Source organism: Bombina bombina, chromosome 8 (genome assembly GCF_027579735.1).
Source record: "Bombina bombina isolate aBomBom1 chromosome 8, aBomBom1.pri, whole genome shotgun sequence".
Lineage (NCBI taxonomy): Eukaryota > Metazoa > Chordata > Amphibia > Anura > Bombinatoridae > Bombina > Bombina bombina.
In genome coordinates, this window is record NC_069506.1 from 82,301,328 (window position 1) to 82,326,177 (window position 24,850).

Below are 24,850 nucleotides of genomic sequence, written 5' to 3' on the forward strand. Positions count from 1 at the left end.
TAAGTAAAAATTGTGATTTTTCTATCTTTTCTTTACTAACAGGTGTTTTCCTGTCGTTTGGGGAATGAACTTGACACAGCTCTGTCCATCATTGATCCTGTTCACGTGCAAATTGACCTAGTGGGAAATTCAAATTACCAAAATAGTTCTGGCCTTATGGATGCATTTAACACAGAAGACTTCCCCCCAATACTGGAGGTGTTTATTAGTAAATTGAATTAATTACATTAGAATCTTACACTCTATCACTGAACTAAATTATAGCCGTTTGTTTAAGCAGTAAAGTGTATGGGGTATGAACATTTAAAAGATCATGTTAAAGGGACACTGAACCCAATTTTTTTCTTTCATGATTCAGATAGAGCATGCAATTTTAAGCAACTTTATAATTTACTCCTATTATTAATAGTTGCTTAAAATGTCATGCTCTATCTGAATCACGAAAGAAAAAATTTGGGTTCAGTGTCCCTTTAAGCAAATGTTGAATCACTTGAAAGTAAATCCGCATATCTAAAAAGCTTCTTAGAAAATATGACCTGAACATACCTACACCAAAGGAAGACTTTTTACCTAAACATTTCTCAGTACCTAAAGACAAAGGGAGGTATCCTCCTTTCTAATATCGAAATTATGTAATCCTAAAACAAGGTGCAACCTAGAAAGATTATATGTATACAAAAAGAAAGCAAACCACACCAAATAAGGTTCTAAAGTCTAGGATTTATTAGGACTTATTCTAAATGTAAAAAAGCAAGCACAAATACATATAAAAAGTGCATATTTAATAATAAGTATCGCACATATTAAAAATGCAGGGTACCCCAACATAATTAACACAACATAGGCGAAAATGTTCCTATTCAGTTTAAGGACGTTTACTATGAAATCTCTTGAGAGTTAAGTGAAATCTCATGAGATCACAGTAAAAGAGTTCATGACCTCATCACTGCTAATTGGGTGCTGTTCATTTCTTCCTTCCTTCCTTCCTTCCTTTTTTTTTTTTTAACCTGCAGCTGTGCAGTAACTGAAAGATATCTTGTTACACAGCACTCTGGTGAGCTGAGGAAATTGTGTGGTAAAATATCTTCCTTTTTTACATAGAGATTCTCAGGTCATATTTTCCTGTCAGCTTTTTACAGTTATGCTGCATCACTTTCAATGGTTTTAGCTTATAAGTATTATGTCATTTTAATCTGTGCCGACTTAAGCTGGGCCAAAGTATCAGAGCTGTTCTTAGCTCTATGCCTACTGCACTCTGAATGTGCTGTCTGGCAGGGGCATGGAGATTGTTGTTCCTGTGGAGCGGTTCAGTCCCACTTCTATCTCCTTTCAGGTAAGTGCTGACAGGGCAATAGCGGGCAGGTGTCAGAGCTTACGCCTTGATGACTTTTAAGTCAGTCTGTGGTCCACTCCCCGGCTGTTCCCGAGATCGGTATGGGCCGTAGTACAGATGGCACAGGGTTTTTGCACGCCACAGTTGAGAGCTAAAGTTGTACTTTGTGGCAGTGGGGAATCTACTCCCCACTTGACAATAAACTAGAGCCAGAGTCCTGTTCTAAGCCGCTGAAGGAGGCCCAAGGATAGGAGTTATGGGGCTCCCAGAACTGGCTTTTTACAAAACTGCCACGGAGCAATGAGTTTTTGCTGCCAGAACAGGAGCCTGTCTACCGGAAGTCCACCCTTTTAACTTTATAATGCAATTTTATTTTAAAATATGTTTTATCAGACAGTTATGAGTGTAACTGTACTGTTTTGTTTTGTGCAATTTTTGGTCTTGCGTAACAGTTAACCAGAGTTCTGAAGTCACGCTAACCTGATGTGCGTTAAATTAGTTTGCATTTAAGGGAACTTTCAACTCGTAATACGCTAACTATTTCCATTGCATACAAAAACACTTGTTAGCACGCCACTCATTATCTAGCCCTCAGGAATTAGATTAAAGTATATAGTGAAGGTAAACGCCATTTCTTTCATGTAATTGGCAAGAGTCCATAAACTAGTGACTTATGGGATATACAATCCTACCAGGAGGGGCAAAGTTTCCCAAACCTCAAAATGCCTATAAATACACCCCTCACCACACCCACAATTCAGTTTTACAAACTTTGCCTCCCTATGGAGGTGGTTAAGTAAGTTTGTGCTTGATATTCTTCATTGATATGCGTTTCTCAGCATTTTTGAATCCCAATTCCTCTCAGAGTACAGTGTTTGTCAGAGGGATGTGAAGAGAGTATCACCTATTGATTCTATGATTTTCCTCACGGGAAATCTTTTCAAAGGTTCTCTGTTATCGATCATAGAGATTTATCTCCTACCTCCCTTTTCAGATCGACGATATACTCTTATATACCATTACCTCTACTGATACTGTGTCAGTACTGGTTTAGCTATCTGCTATATGTGGATGGGTGTCTTTCGGTAAGTATGTTTTCATCACTCTCAGCTATGGTTTGGCACTTTATGTATTAATATAAAGTTTTAAGTATATGTATTGTACTTATATTTGCCATGAGTCAGGTTTATGTATATTTCCTCTTGCAGACTATCAGTTTCAAAATTGGGAAACATATTTAGGAAGTTATTTTTTCTTACCTGGGGTATAGTCTTTTCTTCAAATTGACTGCTTTATCATTTATTTTTGCGGGCAAAATTTAGGCTTGCGAGGTCGCAAAATGCTGATATTTATTGTGTCATTCTTGGTGCCAAATAATTTAATTATTTAAACCCCACTTCCTATATGCCTCTTGCCTTTTTTTATGCTTAGAGGGCTATGCTGTTTGCATTTTTTTTCCTATTCCTGAAACTGCCATATAAGGAAATTGATAATTTCTTCTACAAGATATGACAAGTCCACGGATTTCATCCTTACTTGTGGGATATTAACCTCCTGCTAACAGGAAGTGGCAAAGAGCACCACAGCAGAGCTGTATATATAGCTCCTCCCTTCCCTCCACCCCCAGTCATTCGCTTTGCCTGTGTTAGTAATAGGAAGAGGTAAAGTGAGGTGTTAGTTTTAGATTCTTCAATCAAGAAGTTTTTTATGTTAAATGGTACCGGTGAGTACTATTTTCCTCAGGGAGATATGGAATGAAGAAGATTTCTGCCCTGAGGTGGATGATCTTAGCAGATGTAACTAAGATCGATGTTGGTTCCCACACAGCTTCTGAAGGTAGTGCAAGAGAAATCTTCAGTGTGGAGAACGGTGTCATGCTACAAGTAGCATTGAGGTATGTTCAGTCTTTTATTTCTTAGGAGACTTGGTATATCAGAACTGGCTGACATTTTTCCCTTCAAGGGAAAGGGGTAAGCAGTAGACCTGCACACTGAGGGTGTTACTGAAAATCCTGTGTTTATACATATTGCTTTCACACTGTATTGGGCTGGAAACTGGGAGAGGCAGCTTGACATTTTATATTTTATTCAAAGTCAGTAGGGCTGCAGTTTTTATTAAAAGATTTTAAGGGGACCAGATGGCTTATTTTTCAAACCGCTTCCCATGCGGTTAAACAGACTGTTAGGATGACGTCCATGATGGGCGGGGCCTATTTTGCGTGCTCAGACGCGCAGTTTACTCTGACTGAGAAGGCAGCAGGCATTAGCTACGGTGGGGCCTAACCTTGTGTTCTGTTCACTGGATCATTGTCGAGTCATTTTGCAGTACCCTGGGGGCAGGTAGGCGCCACAGCAGAGCTGTGGCGAGGTGCAGATCTGAGTTGGGGGTCAGGGAATTGTTGTCTGAGGGAGAACTTTCAGGCCCAGGAAGTATGTTACCTCAGACAGATTCGGCCGTCATGTCCTTTAAATTTAAGCTTGAACACCTCCGCCTGTTACTTCGGGAGGTTTTAGCGACTCTGGATGATTGTGACCCTATTGTGATACCACCAGAGAAATTGTGTAAAATGGACAAATATCTAGAGGTACCTACTTACACTGATGTTTTTCCGGTTCCTAAAATAATTTCGGAAATTATAAAGAAGGAATGGGACAGACCGGGTTTACCGTTCTCTCCTCCTCCTAATTTCAAGAAAATGTATCCCATATCAGACACCATTCGGGACTTTTGGCAGTCGGTCCCTAAGGTGGAGGGAGCTATATCTACCCTGGCTAAGCGTACAACTATTCCTATTGAGGACAGTTGTGCTTTCAAAGACCCTATGGATAAGAAGTTAGAGGGTCTTCTAAAGAAATTATTCATCAGGGTTTCCTTTTACAACCAACAGTGTGTATTGTTCCAGTTTCTACTGCAGCAGCTTTTTGGTTTGATGCTCTAGAAGAGTCCCTGAAGGTTGAGACCCCTTTAGAGGACATTTTAGATAGAATTAGGGCTCTTAAGCAAGCTAATTCTTTTATTACAGATGCCGCCTTTCAAATGGCTAATTTGGCGGCTTTAAATGCAGATTTGCCATTTTGGCGCGTAGAGTGTTATGGTTAAAATCGTGGTCTGCTGATGTGTCATCTAAATCAAAGCTCTTAGCTATTCCTTTCAAGGGGAAGACCCTATTCGGGCCTGAGTTGAAGGAAATCATTTCTGACATTACTGGAGGTAAAGGTAACGCTCTACCTCAGGATAAGTCTGTTAAGTTGAGGGGTAAACAAAATAATTTTCGTTCCTTTCGAAATTTTAAAGGAGTACCCTCTGCTTCCTCTTCCTCCACAAAGCAGGAAGGGAATTTTACTCAGGCCAAGTCCGTCTGGAGACCCAACCAGGCTTGGAACAAGGGTAATCAACCCAAGAAGACCATTGCTGCTACAAAGACAGCATGAAGGGACGGCCCCCGATCCGGGTCCGGATCTAGTAGGGGGCAGACTTTCTTTCTTTACCCAGGCTTCGTGACCAACGGGTATCAACTGGAATTCAAAAATTTTCTCCCAAGAGGGAGATTTCTTCTTTCACAATTGTCTGTAAACCAGATAAAAAGAGAGGCGTTCTTACGTTGTGCAAAAGACCTCTCTACTATGGGAGTAATTTGTCCCATTCCAAGATTAGAACAGGGACAGGGATTTTACTCAAATCTTTTCGTAGTTCCCAAAAAAGAGGGAACGTTCAGACCTATTTTAGACCTCAAGAGTCTAAACAAGTTTCTCAAGAGTTCCATCCTTCAAGATGGAGACTATCCGAACAATTTTACCAATGATCCAGGAGGGTCAATATATGACTACCGTGGACTTGTGGATAGGAATATGAAGGTATGCATCCTTCAAGGATCATCATCTGTTCCTAAGATTTGCCTTCCTGGACAAACATTTTCAGTTTGTGGCTCTTCCCTTCGGATTGGCCACAGCACCCAGGATCTTCACGAAGGTTCTAGGGTCCCTTCTGGTGGTTCTCAGGCCGCGGGGCATAGCTGTGTCATACAGACACAGTGTTGTCCTTTCTGAGAACTCACAGATGGAAGGTGAACCTAGAAAAGAGTTCACTATTTCCATGGATAAGGGTTCCCTTCTTGGGAACTCTGATAGATTCTATAGACATGAAAATATTTCTGACAAAGGTCAGAAAGTAAAAAATTCTAAATACTTGCCGAGCCCTTCAGTCCAATCCTCGGCCATCAGTGGCTCAGTGTATGGAGGTAATTGGATTAATAGTAGCGGCAATGGACATCATTCCTTTTGCTCGTTTTCATCTCAGACCACTGCAGCTGTGCATGCTCGGACAATGGAATGGGGACTATGCAAATGTATCTCCTCTGATAAAGCTGGATCAAGAGACCAGAGACTCTCTTCTTTGGTGGTTGTCGCCGGATCATCTGTCCCAGGGGACGTGTTTCTGCAGACCCTCGTGGGTGATAGTGACAACGGACGCCAGCCTTCTGGGCCGGGGTGCAGTCTGGAATTCCCTGAAGGCTCAGGGTGTATGGACTCAGGTGGAGTCTCTACTTCCAATCAATATTCTGGAATTCAGAGCAATATTCAATGCGCTTCAGGCATGGCCTCAGTTGGCTTCGGACAAATTCATCAGATTCTAGTCAGACAACATCACGACTGTGGCTTATATCAATCATCAGGGGGGAATGAGGAGTTCCTTAGCGATGACAGAAGTATCCAAGATAATTTGATGGGCGGAGGCCCACTCTTGTTATCTGTCAGCAATATACATACCAGGAGTAGACAACTGGGAAGCGGATTTCTTAAGCCGACAGGCCTTTCACCCGGGGGAGTGGGAACTCCATCCGGAGGTATTTGCCTTACTAATTCTCCGATGGGGCAGACCGGAATTGGATCTGATGGCATCTCGACAGAATGCCAAGCTTCCAAGATACGGATCCAGGTCGAGAGATCCTCAGGCTGAACTGATAGATGCCTTGGTTGTTCAGCCTAGCTTATGTGTTTCCACCGTTTCCTCTCCTTCCCCGCGTGATTGATCAGATAAAACAGGAGAGAGCTTCAGTAATTCTGATCGCACCTGCGTGGCCACGCAGGACTTGGTATGCGGATCTAGTGGACATGTCCTCTCTGCCACCGTGGAAACTTCCATTGAGACAGGACCTTCTCATTCAAGGTCCTTTCCAACATCCAAATCTAAATTCTCTGCAGCTGACTGTTTGGAGATTGAACGCTTGATTTTATCTAAGTGGGGATTCTCCGATTCGGTCATCGATACTTTGATACAGGCACGTAAGCCTGTCACTAGAAAGATCTATCATAAGATATGTCGTAAATATATTTTTTGGTGTGAATCCAAGGGCTACTTATGGAGTAAAGTTAGGATTCCCAGGATTCTGTCTTTTCTCCAAGAAGGATTGGAGAAAGGGTTATCAGCAAGTTCCTTAAAGGGACAGATTTCTGCTTTGTCAATTTTGTTACACAAACGTTTGGCAGATGTTCCAGATGTTCAGTCTTTTTGTCAGGCTCTAACCAGAATTGAGCCTTTCTTTAGACCAATTGCTCCACCCTGGAGTTTGAATTTAGTCCTTAGTGTTCTTCAAGGGGTTCCGTTTGAACCCATGCATTCCTTAGATATTAAATTGTTATCTTGGAAAGTTTTGTTTTTGGTTGCTATTTCTTCTGCTCGTAGAGTTTCTGAGCTTTCAGCATTACAATGTGACTCGCCTTATCTTATCTTTCATTCTGATAAGGTGGTTTTACGTACCAAACCTGGATTCCTTCCTAAGGTTGTTTCAAATAAGAATATTAATCAGGAAATTGTTGTTCCTTCCTTGTGTCCTAATCCTCCTTCTAAGAAGGAGCGTCTGTTACATAACTTGGACGTGGTCTGTGCCTTGAAGTTTTACTTGCAGGCGACTAATTATTTCCGTCAATCATCTTCATTATTCATTGTTTTTTCTGGAAAGCGTAGGTGTCAGAAAGCTACGACTACCTCTCTTTCTTTTCAGCTGAAGAGTATCATCCGCCTGGCATATGAGACTGCTGGACAGCAGCCTCCTGAAAGAATTACGGCTCATTCTACTAGGGCTGCGACTTGGTCGTCCCTTCATACTTTTTCCAAATTTGATACTTTTGCTTCTTCTGAGGCTGTTTTTGGGAGAAAGGTTCTTCAAGCAGTGGTGCCTTCCGTTTAGGTCTCTGTCTTGTCCCTCCAGTTTCATCCGTGTCCTGTAGCTTTGGTATTGTATCCCACAAGTAAGGATGAAATCCGTGGACTCGTATCTTGTAGAAGAAAAGGAAATTTATGCTTACCTGAAAAATTGATTTCTTCTATGATACGATGAGTCCACGGCCCTCCCTGTCATTTTGCAGACAGATTTAGATTATATTATATTTTTTAGAAACTTCAGTCACCTCTGCACCTTTGGCTTTTCCTTAATCTTCCTAACTTCGGTCGAATGACTGGAGGTGGAGGGAAGGGAGGAGCTATGTATACAGCTCTGCTGTGGAGCTCTTTGCGACTTCCTGTTAGCAGGAGGTTAATATCCCACAAGTAAGGATGAAATCCGTGGACTCGTCGTATCGTAGAAGAAATCAATTTATCAGGTAAGCATAAATTTACTTTTTGCTTTATATGTTGTTTTTTTCTCTTACATTTGCAAGATGTCTCAATTGGACCCTGTCTCAGAAACCACTGTTGGAACCCTGCTGCCTGATAACAGTTCTACCAAAGCTAAGTGTATCTGTTGTAAGTTAGCGGAGATTATATCTCCAGCTGTTGTATGTAACCAGTGATGTGCAGTCACTAGAGGCAGGTGAGGCAGTGCTTCACCTCTCATATGGGCAAAAAAATATTTTTTTTATTGGCTTTAAAAAAAAAATTGTAAATTTTTTCCCCCAGCATTTTTTTTTCTCACAGCTATATGTTGTGCAATGAAGAGGCACAATCAGGTCTGCCCACCATTACACAACATGCTGCGCCATCTACTGGATGCAAGTGGTTAAGATCATTGCATGGCTCATTAACTGCTTATTTGAGGCAGTCCTATTTGGGCTGAACCAATCCAGTGAGAGGCATTAGTAAGTGGAACATAGGGTTGGGGCTGGATGTTAAATCATATAAAACAAAACAAAAACGCAAAAAAACAACTTTCATATATTTTGTTGCTGTCCTGTGAACCTGCTAGCTTTGCTAAAGTGAAAAAGAGAGTTCTGTTCTTCCCCTCTAAGTGCAGTGGAATGTGCCACTGTCACTTCCTGAATCCTTACAGAGCAGGAGAGAGGCACAGAGAGCAGTGTTTCACCCACATCTTATTAAAGTAAGATTTTACTGAAAGATTCTGTTAGTTAAAATGATAATTTAATGAATGTGGTTTAGTGTTTGTTTACTCTTTTATAGCAGGGTCGTTTTTGTATTTTGTTTACTCAAACTTTACACCCACTAACTTAGCAGCTTGCCTCTGTACTTCACACTAAATTATAGACTAATTTTCTGAACTCTCTGTAGCTCTGCTGTTTTATTACTTTAAAATGCAGTGGTCCCCCCCTTGTGTGTGTGTGTGTGTGTGTGTCTCTCTATCTATCCATCTCTCTCCTTATGTGTTGTTCTCCCCCATGGTCTCTTTCTCTCTCTGTCTCTCTTCCTCCCCCTCTGACTCTCATCCCTTATGTAATGAAAGAATCTATAAGCATAATTTGCAGCATTAAAGTAAAATGTATGTTTTAAACATATTTTAATGGGCATGGATTTCTAGATCTCATAATCAGAGCAAGCATTGTGTTATCTGGCAAGAGTTTCTGTTACAATCCTTTTAGACTAAAATCAGATGTTTACTAAGTTGACCAGTTTTCCAAGACACCATTTAAAGGGACATGAAACCCATATGCAAATTTAAATAACTTTCCAATTTACATCTAATTTTCTTTATTCTTTTGATGTCCTTTGTTGAAAATCATATCTAAATATGCTCAGTAGCTGCTGATTGGTGGCTGCACATAGATACCTCATGTGATTGGCTCACCCATGTGCATTGCTATTTCTTCAACAAAGGATATATAAAGAATGAAGGCGTATCCTAGCCACTGCCTCACCATCCTCTGACGTCACTGCACGTCACTGTATGTAACAGTTGTCATGATAAGCTTTTACATGCATAGAATGTATCCATTAGTACTAATACAATGTCTGTTGTTCCTTCAACATGTAATGTACATTATATTCCTGTGAATATAAAAGATTGTATTGATGATGCGATTTAGAATGCTTTGTCTGCTATTCCGCCTTCTAATAAACGTAAAAGGTCTTTTAAAACTTCTCATAAAGTTGATGAAATTTCAAATGACCGACAACATACTGAATTATTCTTCTCTGATCAGGATCTATCTGGTTCAGAAGATCCTACCTCAGATATTGTCACTGTCAAATCTACTTATCTCTTTAAGATGGAGTATATTCGTTCCTTGTTAAAAGAGGTGTTGATTACTTTGGATATTGAGGAAACTAGTCCTCTTGATTCTAAAACTAGTAAACAGTTAAATTCTGTTTATAAACCTCCTGTGGTTACTCCAGAGGTTTTTCCAGTTCCTGATGCTATTTCTGATATGATTTCAAAGGAATGGGATAGGCCTTGTACTTCTTTTATTCCTTCTTCTAGATTTAAAAAGTTGTATCATTTGCCAGCAGCTAGATTGGAGTTTTTGGAAAAAATCTCAAAGTTGATGGAGCTATTTTTACTCTTGCCAAATGTACTACTATTCCTATGGAAGATTGTACTTATTTTAAGAACCCTTTAGATAGGAATCTTGAATCTTATCTAAGGAAAGCTTATTTATTTTCTGGTTACATTCTTTGGCCTGCTACATCCATGGCTGATGTTGCAGCTGCATCAACTTTTTGGTTGGAAAGCTTAGCGCAACAGGAAACAGATTCTGATTTGTCTAGCATTATTTGCTTGCTTCAACATGCTAATCATTTCTTTTACAAGATGTGAGGAGTCCACAGATTTCATCCTTACTTATGGGATTACGCCTCCTGGTCAGCAGAGGAGGCAAAGAGCACCACAGCAGAGCTGTATATATAGCTCCTCCCTTCCCTCCCACCCCAGTCATTCTCTTTGCCTGTGTTAGTGATAGGAAGAGGTAAAGTGAGTGTTAGTTTAGATTCTTCAATCAAGAGTTTATTATTTTTAAATGGTACCGGTGTGTACTATTTTACTCAAGGGTAAAGCAAGGGGAGCTGTTCAGATTCAAATTTGATCATTTCTGTGACTCCCAGACTGTGTGCTGCCCTGGTAAATATGGTCTTAGCACATTTTATCTAAGGCCCAGTTTTGTTCCCACAGATTCCTGGAGGAGAAAAAGGATCTCTAGCAGTGTGGGACAAGTCATTCTTTTACTCAGCATGGAGGTATGTACACTCTATTACTTTCTGTGACACATAGTACCTCAGAAAAGACTGTCATTTTCCTCAAGTAAACTGTATATCTTCACCTATGTCTGTGTGCTTTACTACACGGTTCTAGAGGGCTAACTTAAATATTGGGCCTGTTTTTGGGGCTGCTTGAGGTACATTGAGGTGTTTTTTAGCAAGATTAACCACTTCAGGATTGGGCTGACGCTGGGGATTTTCACTAGTGTTTTCCGGTTTACTTGGGGGAACTGGCTACCAGTGTTGCAAAGCACATGTGTTGCGGATCACTTTTATTAAGTATGTGTGGTAGATCGCATTTGTCCCTGCGACTCCATTTTTTTACATATACAGAGCCGCCCGGGAGTTTTGTTGGTTACGCCCACGATGGGCGGGGCACTCATTCGCGCGCTGAGACAAGCCGCGCAGTGCTTTTCTGGGAGTCAGAGGAGTAAGTGACTCCAGTGTCTGCTTGGACCGCGTGGGTAGAGCAGGCGGTGTAGACACTCTGCGTTTACGAGGCTCGTTTGTCGGGTCATAGGGAGCAGGTAGGCGCCGCAGCAGAGCTGTGGCGAGGTGCTGTTATTTTTAAAAGTATAAATTACTGCCCCAAATTTAATTGACTGCTTTTGGGATACGTTCTAAAACTTTGTTTTTCTCCTGTTAAGTGTAATCAGTCCACGGGTCATCCATTACTTATGGGATTATATCTCCTCCCTAACAGGAAGTGCAAGAGGATCACCCAAGCAGAGCTGCTATATAGCTCCTCCCCTCTACGTCATACCCAGTCTTTCTCTTGCACCTAACTAATAGATAGGACGTGTGAGAGGACTGTGGTTGTTAAACTTAGTTTTTATTTCTTCAATCAAAAGTTTGTTATTTTAAACAGCACCAGAGTGTGTTGTTTCTTCTCAGGCAGCATTAGAAGAAGAATCTACCTGAGTTTGTGTATGATCTTAGCGGTCGTAACTAAGATCCACTTGCTGTTCTCGGCCATTCTGAGGAGTGAGGTAACTTCAGAACAGGGGATAGCAGGCAGGGTTCACCTGCAAGGAGGTATGTTGCAGTATATTATTTTCTAAGGAATGGAATTGACTGAGAAAATACTGCTAATACCGATGTAATGTAAGTGCAGCCTTAAATGCAGTAGTAGCGACTGGTATCGGGCTGATATGTATGTATGTTTACACTGAGGTATTTCTGGGGAATGGAACTTCACTAAGAAAATACTGTATATATTTAAGTAATATTTGAGCCTCCACTGCATTTAAAGCGACTAGCAGCAGGCTTATTAATAACATTTCATAATTTTATTTTTAAAACGTTTACTGGCATGTTAATCGTTTTTTTCTGAGGTACTTGGTGATAAAACTTTATGGGCATGATGCAAGACATGGCTAATGTTATGACTGAAGTACTATCTAAATTGCCAGAATTTAGGGGTAAACGCGATCACTCTGGGGTAAAAACAGAGTGTGCTGATAATAATAGAGCCATGTCTGATACTGCGTCACAATTTGCAGAACATGAGGACGGAGAGCTTCATTCTCTGGGTGACGGATCTGATCCAAGTAAACTGGACTCAGACATTTCAAATTTTAAATTTAAGCTTGAGAACCTCCGTGTATTACTAGGGGAGGTATTAGCGGCTCTGAATGATTGTAACACGGTTGCAATTCCAGAGAAAATATGTAGGCTGGATAAATATTTTGCGGTACCGGCGTGTACTGACGTTTTTCCTATACCTAAAAGGCTTACAGAAATTGTTAACAAGGAGTGGGATAGACCCGGTGTGCCTTTTTCACCCCCTCCTATATTTAGAAAAATGTTTCCAATAGACGCCACCACACGGGACTTATGGCAGACGGTCCCTAAGGTGGAGGGAGCAGTTTCTACTCTGGCTAAGCGCACCACTATCCCGGTGGAGGATAGCTGTGCTTTTTCAGATCCAATGGATAAAAAGTTAGAGGGTTACCTTAAGAAAATGTTTGTTCAGCAAGGTTTTATATTACAACCCCTTGCATGCATTGCGCCTGTCACGGCTGCGGCGGCATTCTGGTTTGAGTCTCTGGAAGAGACCCTTAGCTCAGCTCCATTGGATGAGATTATAGACAAGCTTAAAGTCCTTAAGCTAGCTAATTCATTTATTTCTGATGCCGTAGTACACTTAACTAAACTTACGGCTAAGAACTCCGGATTCGCCATTCAAGCGTGTAGAGCGCTGTGGCTTAAATCCTGGTCAGCCGATGTGACTTCTAAATCTAAATTGCTTAACATCCCTTTCAAAGGGCAGACATTATTCGGGCCCGATTTGAAAGAAATTATCGCTGACATTACTGGAGGTAAGGGCCATGCCCTGCCTCAAGACAGGGCCAAACCAAGGGCTAAACAGTCTAATTTTCGTGCCTTTCGTAACTTCAAGGCAGGAGCAGCATCAACTTCCTCCGCTCCAAGACAGGAAGGAACTGTTGCTCGCTACAGACAGGGCTGGAAACCTAACCAGTCCTGGAACAAGGGCAAGCAGGCCAGAAAACCTGCTGCTGCCCCTAAGACAGCATGAAGTGAGGGCCCCCGATCCGGAAACGGATCTAGTGGGGGGCAGACTTTCTCTCTTCGCCCAGGCTTGGGCAAGAGATGTCCAGGATCCCTGGGCGTTAGAGATCATATCTCAGGGATATCTTCTGGACTTCAAAGCTCCTCCAAAAGGGAGATTTCATCTTTCAAGGTTGTCAGCAAACCAGATAAAGAAAGAGGCGTTTCTAGGCTGTGTACAAGACCTTTTACTAATGGGAGTGATACACCCAGTTCCGCGGTCAGAACACGGACAAGGGTTTTACTCAAATCTGTTTGTGGTTCCCAAAAAAGAGGGAACCTTCAGACCAATCTTGGACTTAAAGATCCTAAACAAATTCCTAAGAGTTCCATCGTTCAAAATGGAAACTATTCGGACCATCTTACCTATGATCCAAAAGGGTCAGTACATGACCACAGTGGATTTAAAGGATGCCTACCTTCACATACCGATTCACAAGGATCATTACCGGTATCTAATGTTTGCCTTCCTAAACAGGCATTACCAGTTTGTAGCTCTTCCCTTCGGGTTAGCTACAGCTCCAAGAATCTTTACAAAGGTTCTGGGCTCTCTTCTGGCGGTACTAAGACCGCGAGGAATAGCGGTAGCTCTGTACCTAGACGACATTCTGATACAAGCGACAAGTTTCCAAACTGCCAAGTCTCATACAGAGTTAGTTCTGACATTTCTAAGGTCGCATGGGTGGAAGGTGAACGTAGAAAAGAGTTCTCTACTGCCACTCACAAGAGTTCCCTTCTTAGGGACTCTTATAGATTCTGTAGAAATGAAAATTTACCTGACAGAGGACAGGTTATCAAAACTTCTAAATGCTTGCCGTGTCCTTCATTCCATTCAACACCCATCAGTGGCTCAATGCATGGAGGTAATCGGCTTAATGGTAGCGGCAATGGACATAGTACCTTTTGCACGCCTGCATCTCAGACCGCTGCAATTGTGCATGCTAAGTCAGTGGAATGGGGATTACTCAGATTTGTCCCCTATGCTAAATCTGGATCAAGAGACCAGAGATTCTCTTCTATGGTGGCTTTCTCGGCCACATCTGTCCAGGGGGATGCCTTTCAGCAGGCCAGATTGGACGATTGTAACAACAGACGCCAGCCTACTAGGTTGGGGCGCTGTCTGGAATTCCCTGAAGGCTCAGGGATCATGGACTCAGGAGGAGAGACTCCTTCCAATAAACATTCTGGAATTAAGAGCAGTTTCTCCTGTTAAGTGTGGTCAGTCCACGGGTCATCATTACTTCTGGGATATTAACTCCTCCCCAACAGGAAGTGCAAGAGGATCACCCAGCAGAGCTGCTATATAGCTCCTCCCCTCTACGTCACACCCAGTCATTCTCTTGCACCCAACTAATAGATAGGATGTGTGAGAGGACTGTGGTGATTTTACTTAGTTTTATACCTTCAATCAAAAGTTTGTTATTTTAAAACAGCACCGGAGTGTGTTGTTCCTTCTCAGGTAGAATTTGAAGAAGAATCTACCTGAGTTTTTGTATGATTTTAGCCGGCGTAGTTAAGATCATCTTGCTGTTCTCGGCCATCTGAGGAGTGAGGTAAACTTCAGATCAGGGGACAGCGGGCAGGTTAACCTGCAAAGAGGTATGTAGCAGCATATTATTTTCTGAGAATGGAATTGACTGAGAAAATACTGCCATACCGATATAATGTAAGCTCAGCCTTAAATGCAGTAGTAGCAACTGGTATCAGGCTGTCATGTATGTATATTTACACTTCAGTATTCTGGGGAATGGCACTTCACTGGGATAATACTGTATGCATAAGACTTTAGCCTAACTTGCAGTGGGAACGACTAGCAACAGGTTTTCTATTGACATTTCATTTATTTGATGTTAAACGTTTTTGCTGGCATGTTAAAATCGTTTAATTATCTGAGGTACTGGGTGAAAAATTGTTTTGGGCACTGTTTTTTTCCACTTGGCGGTCGTTTTATTTAATTTAAGACAGTTTACTGATCTCCTTCACTGTTGTGTGTGAGGGGGAGGGGCCTATTTTGGCGCTTTTGCTACGCATCAGAAAATTCAGTCACAAGTCTGTTTTCTTCCCTGCATGATCCGGTTCGTCTCTACAGAGGTCTTCAAAAGTTAGTTTGAGGGAGGTAATCACTCACAGCAGACCTGTGAGATTGTGCTTTGACTGTGATAAAAAACTTTATATTCTGTACATTTTTTCTGCTATTCAGGGTTAGTTATCCATTGCTAATGGGGGCAATCCTTTGCTAAAATTGTGTTTTTACCGGAAAGAATTTGATGTTATAGTTTCTCCGGTTTATTATTACTCAACTGTCATAACTTTTTTCTGTGCTTCTTAAAGGCACAGTACGTTTTTCATATTATTTGTAAATTGCCTTGAAAAGTATTTCCAAGTTGCTAGTTTAATTGCTAGTGTGTTAAACATGTCTGACTCAGAGGAATATCTCTGTGCTATATGTGCTAAAGCCAAAGTGGAGCCCAATAGAAATTTATGTACTAATTGCATTGATGCTACTTTAAATAAAAGTCAATCTGTACAAATTGAACATCATTCACCAAACAACGAGGGGAGAGTTATGCCGACTAACTCGCCTCACGTGTCAGTACCTGCATCTCCCACTCGGGAGGTGCGTGATATTGTAGCATCAGGGCGGCCATTACAAATCACATTACAGGATATGGCTAATGTTATGACTGAAGTTTTGTCTAAATTACCAGAACTTAGAGGTAAGCGTGATCACTCTGGGGTGAGAACAGAGTGCGCTGTTAATAATAGGGCCATGTCTGATACTGCGTCACAGTATGCAGAACATGAGGACGGAGAGCTTCAATCTGCAGGTGACGGTTCTGATCCCAATAGAATGGATTCAGACATTTCTAATTTTAAGTTTAAACTCGAAAACCTCCGTGTACTGTTAGGGGAGGTATTAGCAGCTCTGAATGATTGTAACACCGTTGCAATCCCAGAGAAATTATGTAGGCTGGATAGATACTATGCGGTACCGGCGAGTACTGACGTATTTCCTATACCTAAGAGGCTTACAGAGATAATTACTAAGGAGTGGGATAGGCCCGGTGTACCCTTTTCCCCCCCTCCTGTGTTTAGAAAAATGTTCCTAATAGACGCCACCACACGGGACTTATGGCAGACGGTCCCTAAGGTGGAGGGAGCGGTTTCTACTCTGGCTAAGCGTACCACTATCCCGGTGGAGGATAGCTGTGCCTTTTCAGATCCAATGGATAAAAAATTAGAGGGTTTCCTTAAGAAAATGTTTGTTCAACAAGGTTTTATATTGCAACCCCTTGCATGTATTGCGTCTGTCTCGGCCGCGGCCGCTTTTTGGTCCAAGTCCCTGGAAGAGACTCTTGACTCAATAACTATAGATGAGATTTCAAGCAAGCTTAAAACACTTAAGCTAGCTAATTCATTTGTTTCAGATGCCGTAGTACATTTAAGAAAACTTACGGCTAAGAATTCCGGATTCGCCATTCAGGCACGCAGAGCACTGTGGCTAAAATCCTGGTCAGCTGACGTTACTTCTAAATCTAAATTACTTAACATACCTTTCAAAGGGCAGACCTTATTCGGGCCCGGTTTGAAAAAATTATCACTGACATTACAGGAGGTAAAGGCCATGCCCTGCCTCAAGACAGAGCCAAACCTAAGGCTAGACAGTCTAATTTTCGTTCCTTTCGTAATTTCAAGGCAGGAGCAGCATCAACTTCCTCTGCTCCAAAACAGGAAGGAGCTGTTGCTCGCTACAGACAAGGCTGGAGACCTAACCAGTCCTGGAACAAGGGCAAGCAGGCCAGAAAACCTGCTGCTGCCCCTAAGACAGCATGAATCGAGGGCCCCCGATCCGGGAACGGATCTAGTGGGGGGCAGACTTTCTCTCTTCGCCCAGGCTTGGGCAAGAGATGTCCAGGATCCCTGGGCGTTAGAGATCATATCTCAGGGATATCTTCTGGACTTCAAATCCTCTCCCCCAAAAGGGAGATTTCATCTGTCAAGGTTGTCAACAAACCAAATAAAGAAAGAGGCGTTTCTACGCTGTGTACAAGATCTTTTACTAATGGGAGTGATCCATCCGGTTCCGCGGTCGGAACATGGACAGGGGTTTTACTCAAATCTGTTTGTGGTTCCCAAAAAAGAGGGAACCTTCAGGCCAATCTTGGATTTAAAGATCCTAAACAAATTCCTAAGAGTTCCATCGTTCAAAATGGAAACTATTCGGACAATCCTACCCATGATCCAAAAGGGTCAGTACATGACCACAGTGGATTTAAAGGATGCTTACCTTCACATACCGATTTACAAAGATCATTACCGATATCTAAGGTTTGCCTTCCTAGACAGGCATTACCAGTTTGTAGCTCTTCCATTCGGATTGGCTACGGCTCCAAGAATCTTCACAAAGGTTCTGGGTGCTCTTCTGTCGGTACTAAGACCGCGAGGAATTTCGGTAGCTCCGTACCTAGACGACATTCTGATACAAGCTTCAAGCTTTCAAACTGCCAAGTCTCATACAGAGTTAGTACTGGCATTTCTAAGGTCGCATGGATGGAATGTGAACGAAAAGAAGAGTTCTCTCTTTCCACTCACAAGAGTTCCCTTCTTAGGGACTGTTATAGATTCTGTAGAAATGAAGATCTACCTGACAGAAGACAGGTTAACAAAGCTTCAAAATGCATGCCGTGTCCTTCATTCCATTCAACACCCGTCAGTGGCTCAATGCATGGAGGTGATCGGCTTAATGGTAGCGGCAATGGACATAGTACCCTTTGCACGCATACATCTCAGACCGCTGCAATTGTGCATGCTAAGTCAGTGGAATGGGGATTACTCAGATTTGTCCCCTACTCTGAATCTGGATCAAGAGACCAGAAGTTCTCTTCTATGGTGGCTTTCTTGGCCACATCTGTCCAGGGGGATGCCATTCAGCAGGCCAGATTGGACAATTGTAACAACAGACGCCAGCCTACTAGGCTGGGGCACTGTCTGGAATTCTCTGAAGGCTCAGGGATCATGGACTCAGGAGGAGAGTCTCCTGCCAATAAACATTCTGGAATTGAGAGCAGTTCTCAATGCCCTTCTGGCTTGGCCCCAGTTAACAACTCGGGGGTTCATCAGGTTTCAGTCGGACAACATCACGACTGTAGCTTACATCAACCATCAAGGAGGGACAAGAAGCTCCCTAGCGATGATGGAAGTATCAAAGATAATTCGCTGGGCAGAGTCTCACTCTTGCCACCTGTCAGAAATCCACATCCCGGGAGTGGAGAACTGGGAGGCGGATTTCCTAAGTCGTCAGACTTTTCATCCGGGGGAGTGGGAACTTCATCCGGAGGTCTTTCCCAAATACTTCGACGTTGGGGCAAACCAGAGATAGATCTCATGGCGTCTCGACAGAACGCCAAGCTTCCTTGTTACGGGTCCAGATCCAGGGATCCGGGAGCGGTCCTGATAGATGCCTTGACAGCACCTTGGACCTTCGGGATGGCTTATGTGTTTCCACCCTTCCCGATGCTTCCTCGATTGATTGCCAGAATCAAACAGGAGAGAGCATCGGTGATTCTAATAGCGCCTGCGTGGCCACGCAGGACTTGGTATGCAGATCTAGTGGACATGTCATCCTGTCCACCCTGGTCTCTGCCTCTGAGACAGGACCTTCTGATCCAGGGTCCCTTCAAACACCAAAATCTAATTTCTCTGAAGCTGACTGCTTGGAAATTGAACGCTTGATTTTATCAAAACGTGGTTTTTCTGAGCCAGTAATTGATACCTTAATACAGGCTAGGAAGCCTGTTACCAGAAAGATTTACCATAAAATATGGCGTAAATACTTATATTGGTGCAAATCCAAAAGTTACTCATGGAGTAAGGTTAGGATTCCTAGGATATTGTCTTTTCTACAAGAAGGTTTAGAAAAGGGTTTATCCGCTAGTTCCTTAAAGGGACAGATTTCAGCTCTGTCCATTCTTTTACACAAACGTCTGTCAGAGGTTCCAGACGTTCAGGCTTTTTGTCAGGCTTTGGCCAGGATTAAGCCTGTGTTTAAAACTGTTGCTCCACCATGGAGTTTGAACTTAGTTCTTAATGTTTTACAGGGTGTTCCGTTTGAACCCCTTGATTCCATTGATATCAAGTTGTTATCTTGGAAAGTTCTGTTTTTAATGGCTATTTCCTCGGCTCGAAGAGTCTCTGAGTTATCTGCCTTACATTGTGATTCTCCTTATCTGATTTTTCATTCAGACAAGGTAGTTCTGCGTACTAAACCTGGGTTCTTACTTAAGGTGGTCACTAACAGGAATATCAATCAAGAGATTGTTGTTCCATCTTTGTGTCCTAATCCTTCTTCGAAGAAGGAACGTCTTCTACACAATCTAGATGTAGTCCGTGCCCTGAAATTTTATCTACAGGCAACTAAGGATTTTCGACAAACGTCATCCCTGTTTGTCGTTTATTCTGGTCAGAGGAGAGGTCAAAAAGCTTCTGCTACCTCTCTCTCTTTTTGGCTTCGTAGCATAATACGTTTAGCTTATGAGACTGCTGGACAGCAGCCTCCTGAAAGAATTACAGCTCATTCTACTAGAGCTGTGGCTTCCACTTGGGCCTTTAAGAATGAGGCTTCTGTTGAACAGATTTGCAAGGCTGCAACTTGGTCTTCTCTTCATACTTTTTCCAAATTTTACAAATTTGACACTTTTGCTTCTTCGGAGGCTGTTTTTGGGAGAATGATTCTTCAGGCAGTGGTTCCTTCCGTATAAAGAGCCTGCCTGTCCCTCCCGTCATCCGTGTACTTTAGCTTTGGTATTGGTATCCCAGAAGTAATGATGACCCGTGGACTGACCACACTTAACAGGAGAAAACATAATTTATGCTTACCTGATAAATTCCTTTCTCCTGTAGTGTGGTCAGTCCACGGCCCGCCCTGTTTTTATGGCAGGTCTAAATTTTTAAATTATACTCCAGTCACCACTGCACCCTTTGGCTTCTCCTTTCTCGTTGGTTCTCGGTCGAATGACTGGGTGTGACGTAGAGGGGAGGAGCTATATAGCAGCTCTGCTGGTTGATCCTCTTGCACTTCCTGTTGGGGAGGAGTTAATATCCCAGAAGTAATGATGACCCGTGGACTGACCACACTACAGGAGAAAGGAATTTATCAGGTAAGCATAAATTATGTTTTTCAATGCTCTTCTGGCTTGGCCTCAGTTAGCAACTCTGAGGTTCATCAGGTTTCAGTCGGACAACATCACGACTGTGGCTTACATCAATCATCAGGGAGGGACAAGGAGTTCCCTAGCGATGGTGGAAGTCTCAAAGATAATTCGCTGGGCAGAGTCTCACTCTTGCCACCTGTCAGCGATCCACATCCCAGGCGTGGAGAACTGGGAGGCGGATTTCCTAAGTCGCCAGACTTTTCATCCGGGGGAGTGGGAACTTCATCCGGAGGTATTTGCCCAACTTCTTCATCATTGGGGCAAACCAGATCTGGATCTCATGGCGTCTCGCCAGAACGCCAAGCTTCCTTGTTACGGATCCAGGTCCAGGGACCCGGAAGCGGTACTGATAGATGCTCTGACAGCACCTTGGGTTTTCAACATGGCTTATGTGTTTCCACCCTTCCCGATGCTTCCTCGATTGATTGCCAGGATCAAACAGGAGAGAGCATCGATGATTCTAATAGCGCCTGCGTGGCCACGCAGGACCTGGTATGCAGATCTAGTGGACATGTTGTCCTGTCCACCATGGTCTCTGCCTCTGAGACAGGACCTTCTGATTCAGGGTCCTTTCAAACATCCAAATCTAATTTCTCTGAGGCTGACTGCATGGAGATTGAACGCTTGATTCTATCAAAGCGGGGATTCTCAGAGTCAGTGATTGATACCTTAATACAGGCTAGGAAACCTGTTACCAGGAACATTTACCATAAAATATGGCGTAAATACTTATATTGGTGCGAATCCAAGAGTTACTCATGGAGTAAGGTTAGGATTCCGAGGATATTGTCTTTTCTACAAGAAGGTTTAGAAAAGGGCTTATCTGCTAGTTCGTTAAAGGGACAGATCTCAGCTCTGTCTATCCTTTTACACAAACGTCTGTCAGAAGTTCCAGACGTTCAGGCTTTTTGTCAGGCTTTGGCTAGAATTAAGCCTGTGTTTAAGACTGTTGCTCCGCCGTGGAGCTTAAACTTGGTTCTTAACGTTTTGCAAGGTGTTCCGTTTGAACCCCTTCATTCCATTGATATCAAGCTGTTATCTTGGAAAGTTCTCTTTTTAATGGCTATTTCCTCGGCTCGAAGAGTCTCTGAGTTATCGGCCTTACATTGTGATTCTCCTTATCTGATTTTTCATTCAGACAAGGTAGTTCTGCGTACTAAACCTGGGTTCTTACCTAAGGTAGTCACTAACAAGAATATCAATCAAGAAATTGTTGTTCCATCATTGTGCCCTAACCCTTCTTCAAAGAAGGAACGACTTCTGCACAATCTGGATGTAGTCCGTGCCCTGAAATTTTATTTGCAGGCAACCAAGGATTTTCGTCAAACTTCTTCTCTGTTTGTCGTTTATTCTGGACAGAGGAGAGGTCAAAAAGCTTCGGCTACCTCTCTCTCTTTTTGGCTTCGTAGCATAATACGTTTAGCCTATGAGACTGCTGGACAGCAGCCTCCTGAAAGGATTACAGCTCATTCTACTAGAGCTGTGGCTTCCACTTAGGCCTTTAAGAATGAGGCCTCTGTTGAACAGATTTGCAAGGCTGCAACTTGGTCTTCACTTCACACTTTTTAAAAATTTTACAAATTTGACACTTTTGCTTCTTCGGAGGCTGTTTTTGGGAGAAAGGTTCTACAGGCAGTGGTTCCTTCCGTGTAAAGATCCTGCCTTTCCCTCCCGTCATCCGTGTACTTTTAGCTTTGGTATTGGTATCCCATAAGTAATGGATGACCCGTGGACTGACTACACTTAACAGGAGAAAACATAATTTATGCTTACCTGATAAATTCCTTTCTCCTGTAGTGTAGTCAGTCCACGGCCCGCCCTGTTGTTTCGGCAGGTCTAAAATTTTTTAATTTAAACTCCAGTCACCACTGCACCCTATAGTTTCTCCTTTCTCGTTTGGTTTCGGTCGAATGACTGGGTATGACGTAGAGGGGAGGAGCTATATAGCAGCTCTGCTTGGGTGATCCTCTTGCACTTCCTGTTAGGGAGGAGATATAATCCCATAAGTAATGGATGACCCGTGGACTGACTACACTACAGGAGAAAGGAATTTATCAGGTAAGCATAAATTATGTTTTTGTCTCCAAAGCTGCAAATATTAAAATCTTATAACACAGTGTACTAGACAAAATATTTTTATTTTTTTCTTAAAGGCCCAGTGTTTCATTTTACCATGCTTTTCTATATAAAAAGTGTATTATAGAATTAAATAACTTTTTGTTTTTACAATGGATGATCTAAATGCCAGTACTTGTTCCATGTGTTTAAATTCCAGTGTGGAACCCCCGCTTACTTTTTGCCCATCATGCACTGAGAGGGCTTTACAATGTAGAGAGCAGATTTTCTTTAATAAAGATATAGCTCAGGATGTTTCTCAGACTGATGAGACTCAGGGTATGCCAACTCTTTCTCCCCAAGCGACGCCATGTTCTTCATCTGCGTCCATTTCTTTTACTCTGCAGGATATGGCTGCAGTTATGTCATCCACTCTTACAGAAGTTTTATCCAAGTTGCCAGTGTTACAGGGCAAACGCGGCAGGATAGAAGCCCCTTTGATTCAAGTGACTTCTGATGCTTTGATGCCTATCTCCGATGTCCCCCCCAGGGTTCTGATTTGGGGGGTAGGGAGCTTCTGTCTGAGGGGGAACTTTCTGACTCAGGGAGTGTGTTACCTCAGACAGACTCTGACTTTTTGTCCTTCAGATTTAAGCTTGAACATCTCCGCCTGTTACTTCGGGAGGTTTTAGCGACTCTGGATGACTGTGACTATTGGGGTACCACCAGAGAAATTGTGTAAGATGGACAAATACTTAGAGGTTCCTTCTTATTCTGATGTGTTTCCGGTTCCTAAGAGGATTTCGGAATTGTTACACGGGAATGGGAAAGACCGGGAATCCCGTTCTCACCTTCTCCTAATTTTAAGAAAATGTATCCTATAGCTGATGTGCTGGTAGGGGCGGGCTGCAGAATTAGAAAGGTGTGACAGCTCACCCACTTGAAGGCGCTCTTGGCGTAAGATGGTGGTGCTATAAGGGAGACAAGAAATACGGGCACCACATGTGCAGACTATTAATGGTACAACCACAACAGATTCCTTAATGTGGAGGGTACTCACATATTCCCAGAGCACACCAATGTGCTTGTAGAAGCAGGCTGCAGATTGGTAGAGGTGTGGCAGCTCACCCAAACTCTAGGTATCTTGATATTTGTATGATAATGTGTTCCCTCAGGTGCTGGGCTGGTCTCTCATAGGTGAACAATGGCAGATGGTGGGTAGAAATGAATCCACTCAAAGGATAAAAGATATATCCAAATTTATTTAAAAAAGCATAAAAGTTTAAAAACAACAGCACAATGATTGCTGATGAGAGTGGATAACAGGGTGTCCAATAATCACCCAATCATGGAACGCGTTTCACGGTTCACAGACCGTTTCATCAGGCATAAAAAATCATAATAAATCATGCTACCCTTCACTGCCTTATATACCTCACTAATGAACAGAACAAAACACCGTATTTCAAGTCAGTAGACTGTAATAATTTTCTAGATTACTCTAGTATTCATTATAATAACTGGAAAATTAATATTCCTTATAGCCAATTTTGCCGGATTAGGCGAAATTGTAGTTCCATTAACAAATATGATGAACAATCCCTCATACTAAAGGATAGGTTTAGAGAAAAAGGTTACCCCAAGAGTATTATAGAACATGGCTATAATCGAGCAAGATCATTAGACAAAAATAACCTGTTATCTGGTGGGGAAAAATCCAAAAGAGAGACAGAAAATTCTGTCCTCCAGGGTCAACCCCTATTTGTCACCCAATACAATTCCAACTTTAGGGCAGTGAATAGAATCATAAAAAAACACTGGTCCATCTTACTTAGGGATCCCATCTTAAAGAAGGTTTTGGCCCCTCATCCCAAGATAGTGTACAGGAGGGCGCCAACCTTGAAACAAAAGTTGGCACCCAGTAAGGTGGTTATGACTAAAAAACACATTAAATATAACAAGAATGGGTCTAGGAATCCTGAGTATAGGATGGGGAGGACTGATAACAACATTGGGACCTACAGATGTGGACATAGAAGGTGCCACATGTGCAAATTTATTACACACGGAGAGAAATCAATAATAGCCCACACGACAGGAGAAGAACACCAAATCATTGAACACCTTACATGTAATTCTGGTTATGTCGTATATGCACTTACATGTGCGTGTGGGGTCCAGTATATTGGACGCACCTCTAGGAAGGTGAGACTGAGATGGGGAGAGCATAAAAGAAATATAATTAAAAATTCGATCAAAC

At 42.5% G+C, this 24,850-nt stretch overlaps 1 protein-coding gene across 3 annotated transcripts in view; it reads left to right on the plus strand.

Moving 5' to 3' along the window:
* VPS13D (vacuolar protein sorting 13 homolog D) overlaps positions 1-24,850 on the plus strand; it is a 1,255,097-nt gene that overhangs the window by 343,230 nt on the left and 887,017 nt on the right. For all 3 annotated transcript variants that reach the window (XM_053690423.1, XM_053690422.1, XM_053690424.1), the window contains one exon: positions 43-198. In XM_053690423.1, the coding sequence (XP_053546398.1) occupies positions 43-198 (156 nt within the window). The remainder of the gene's footprint in view (positions 1-42; positions 199-24,850) is intronic.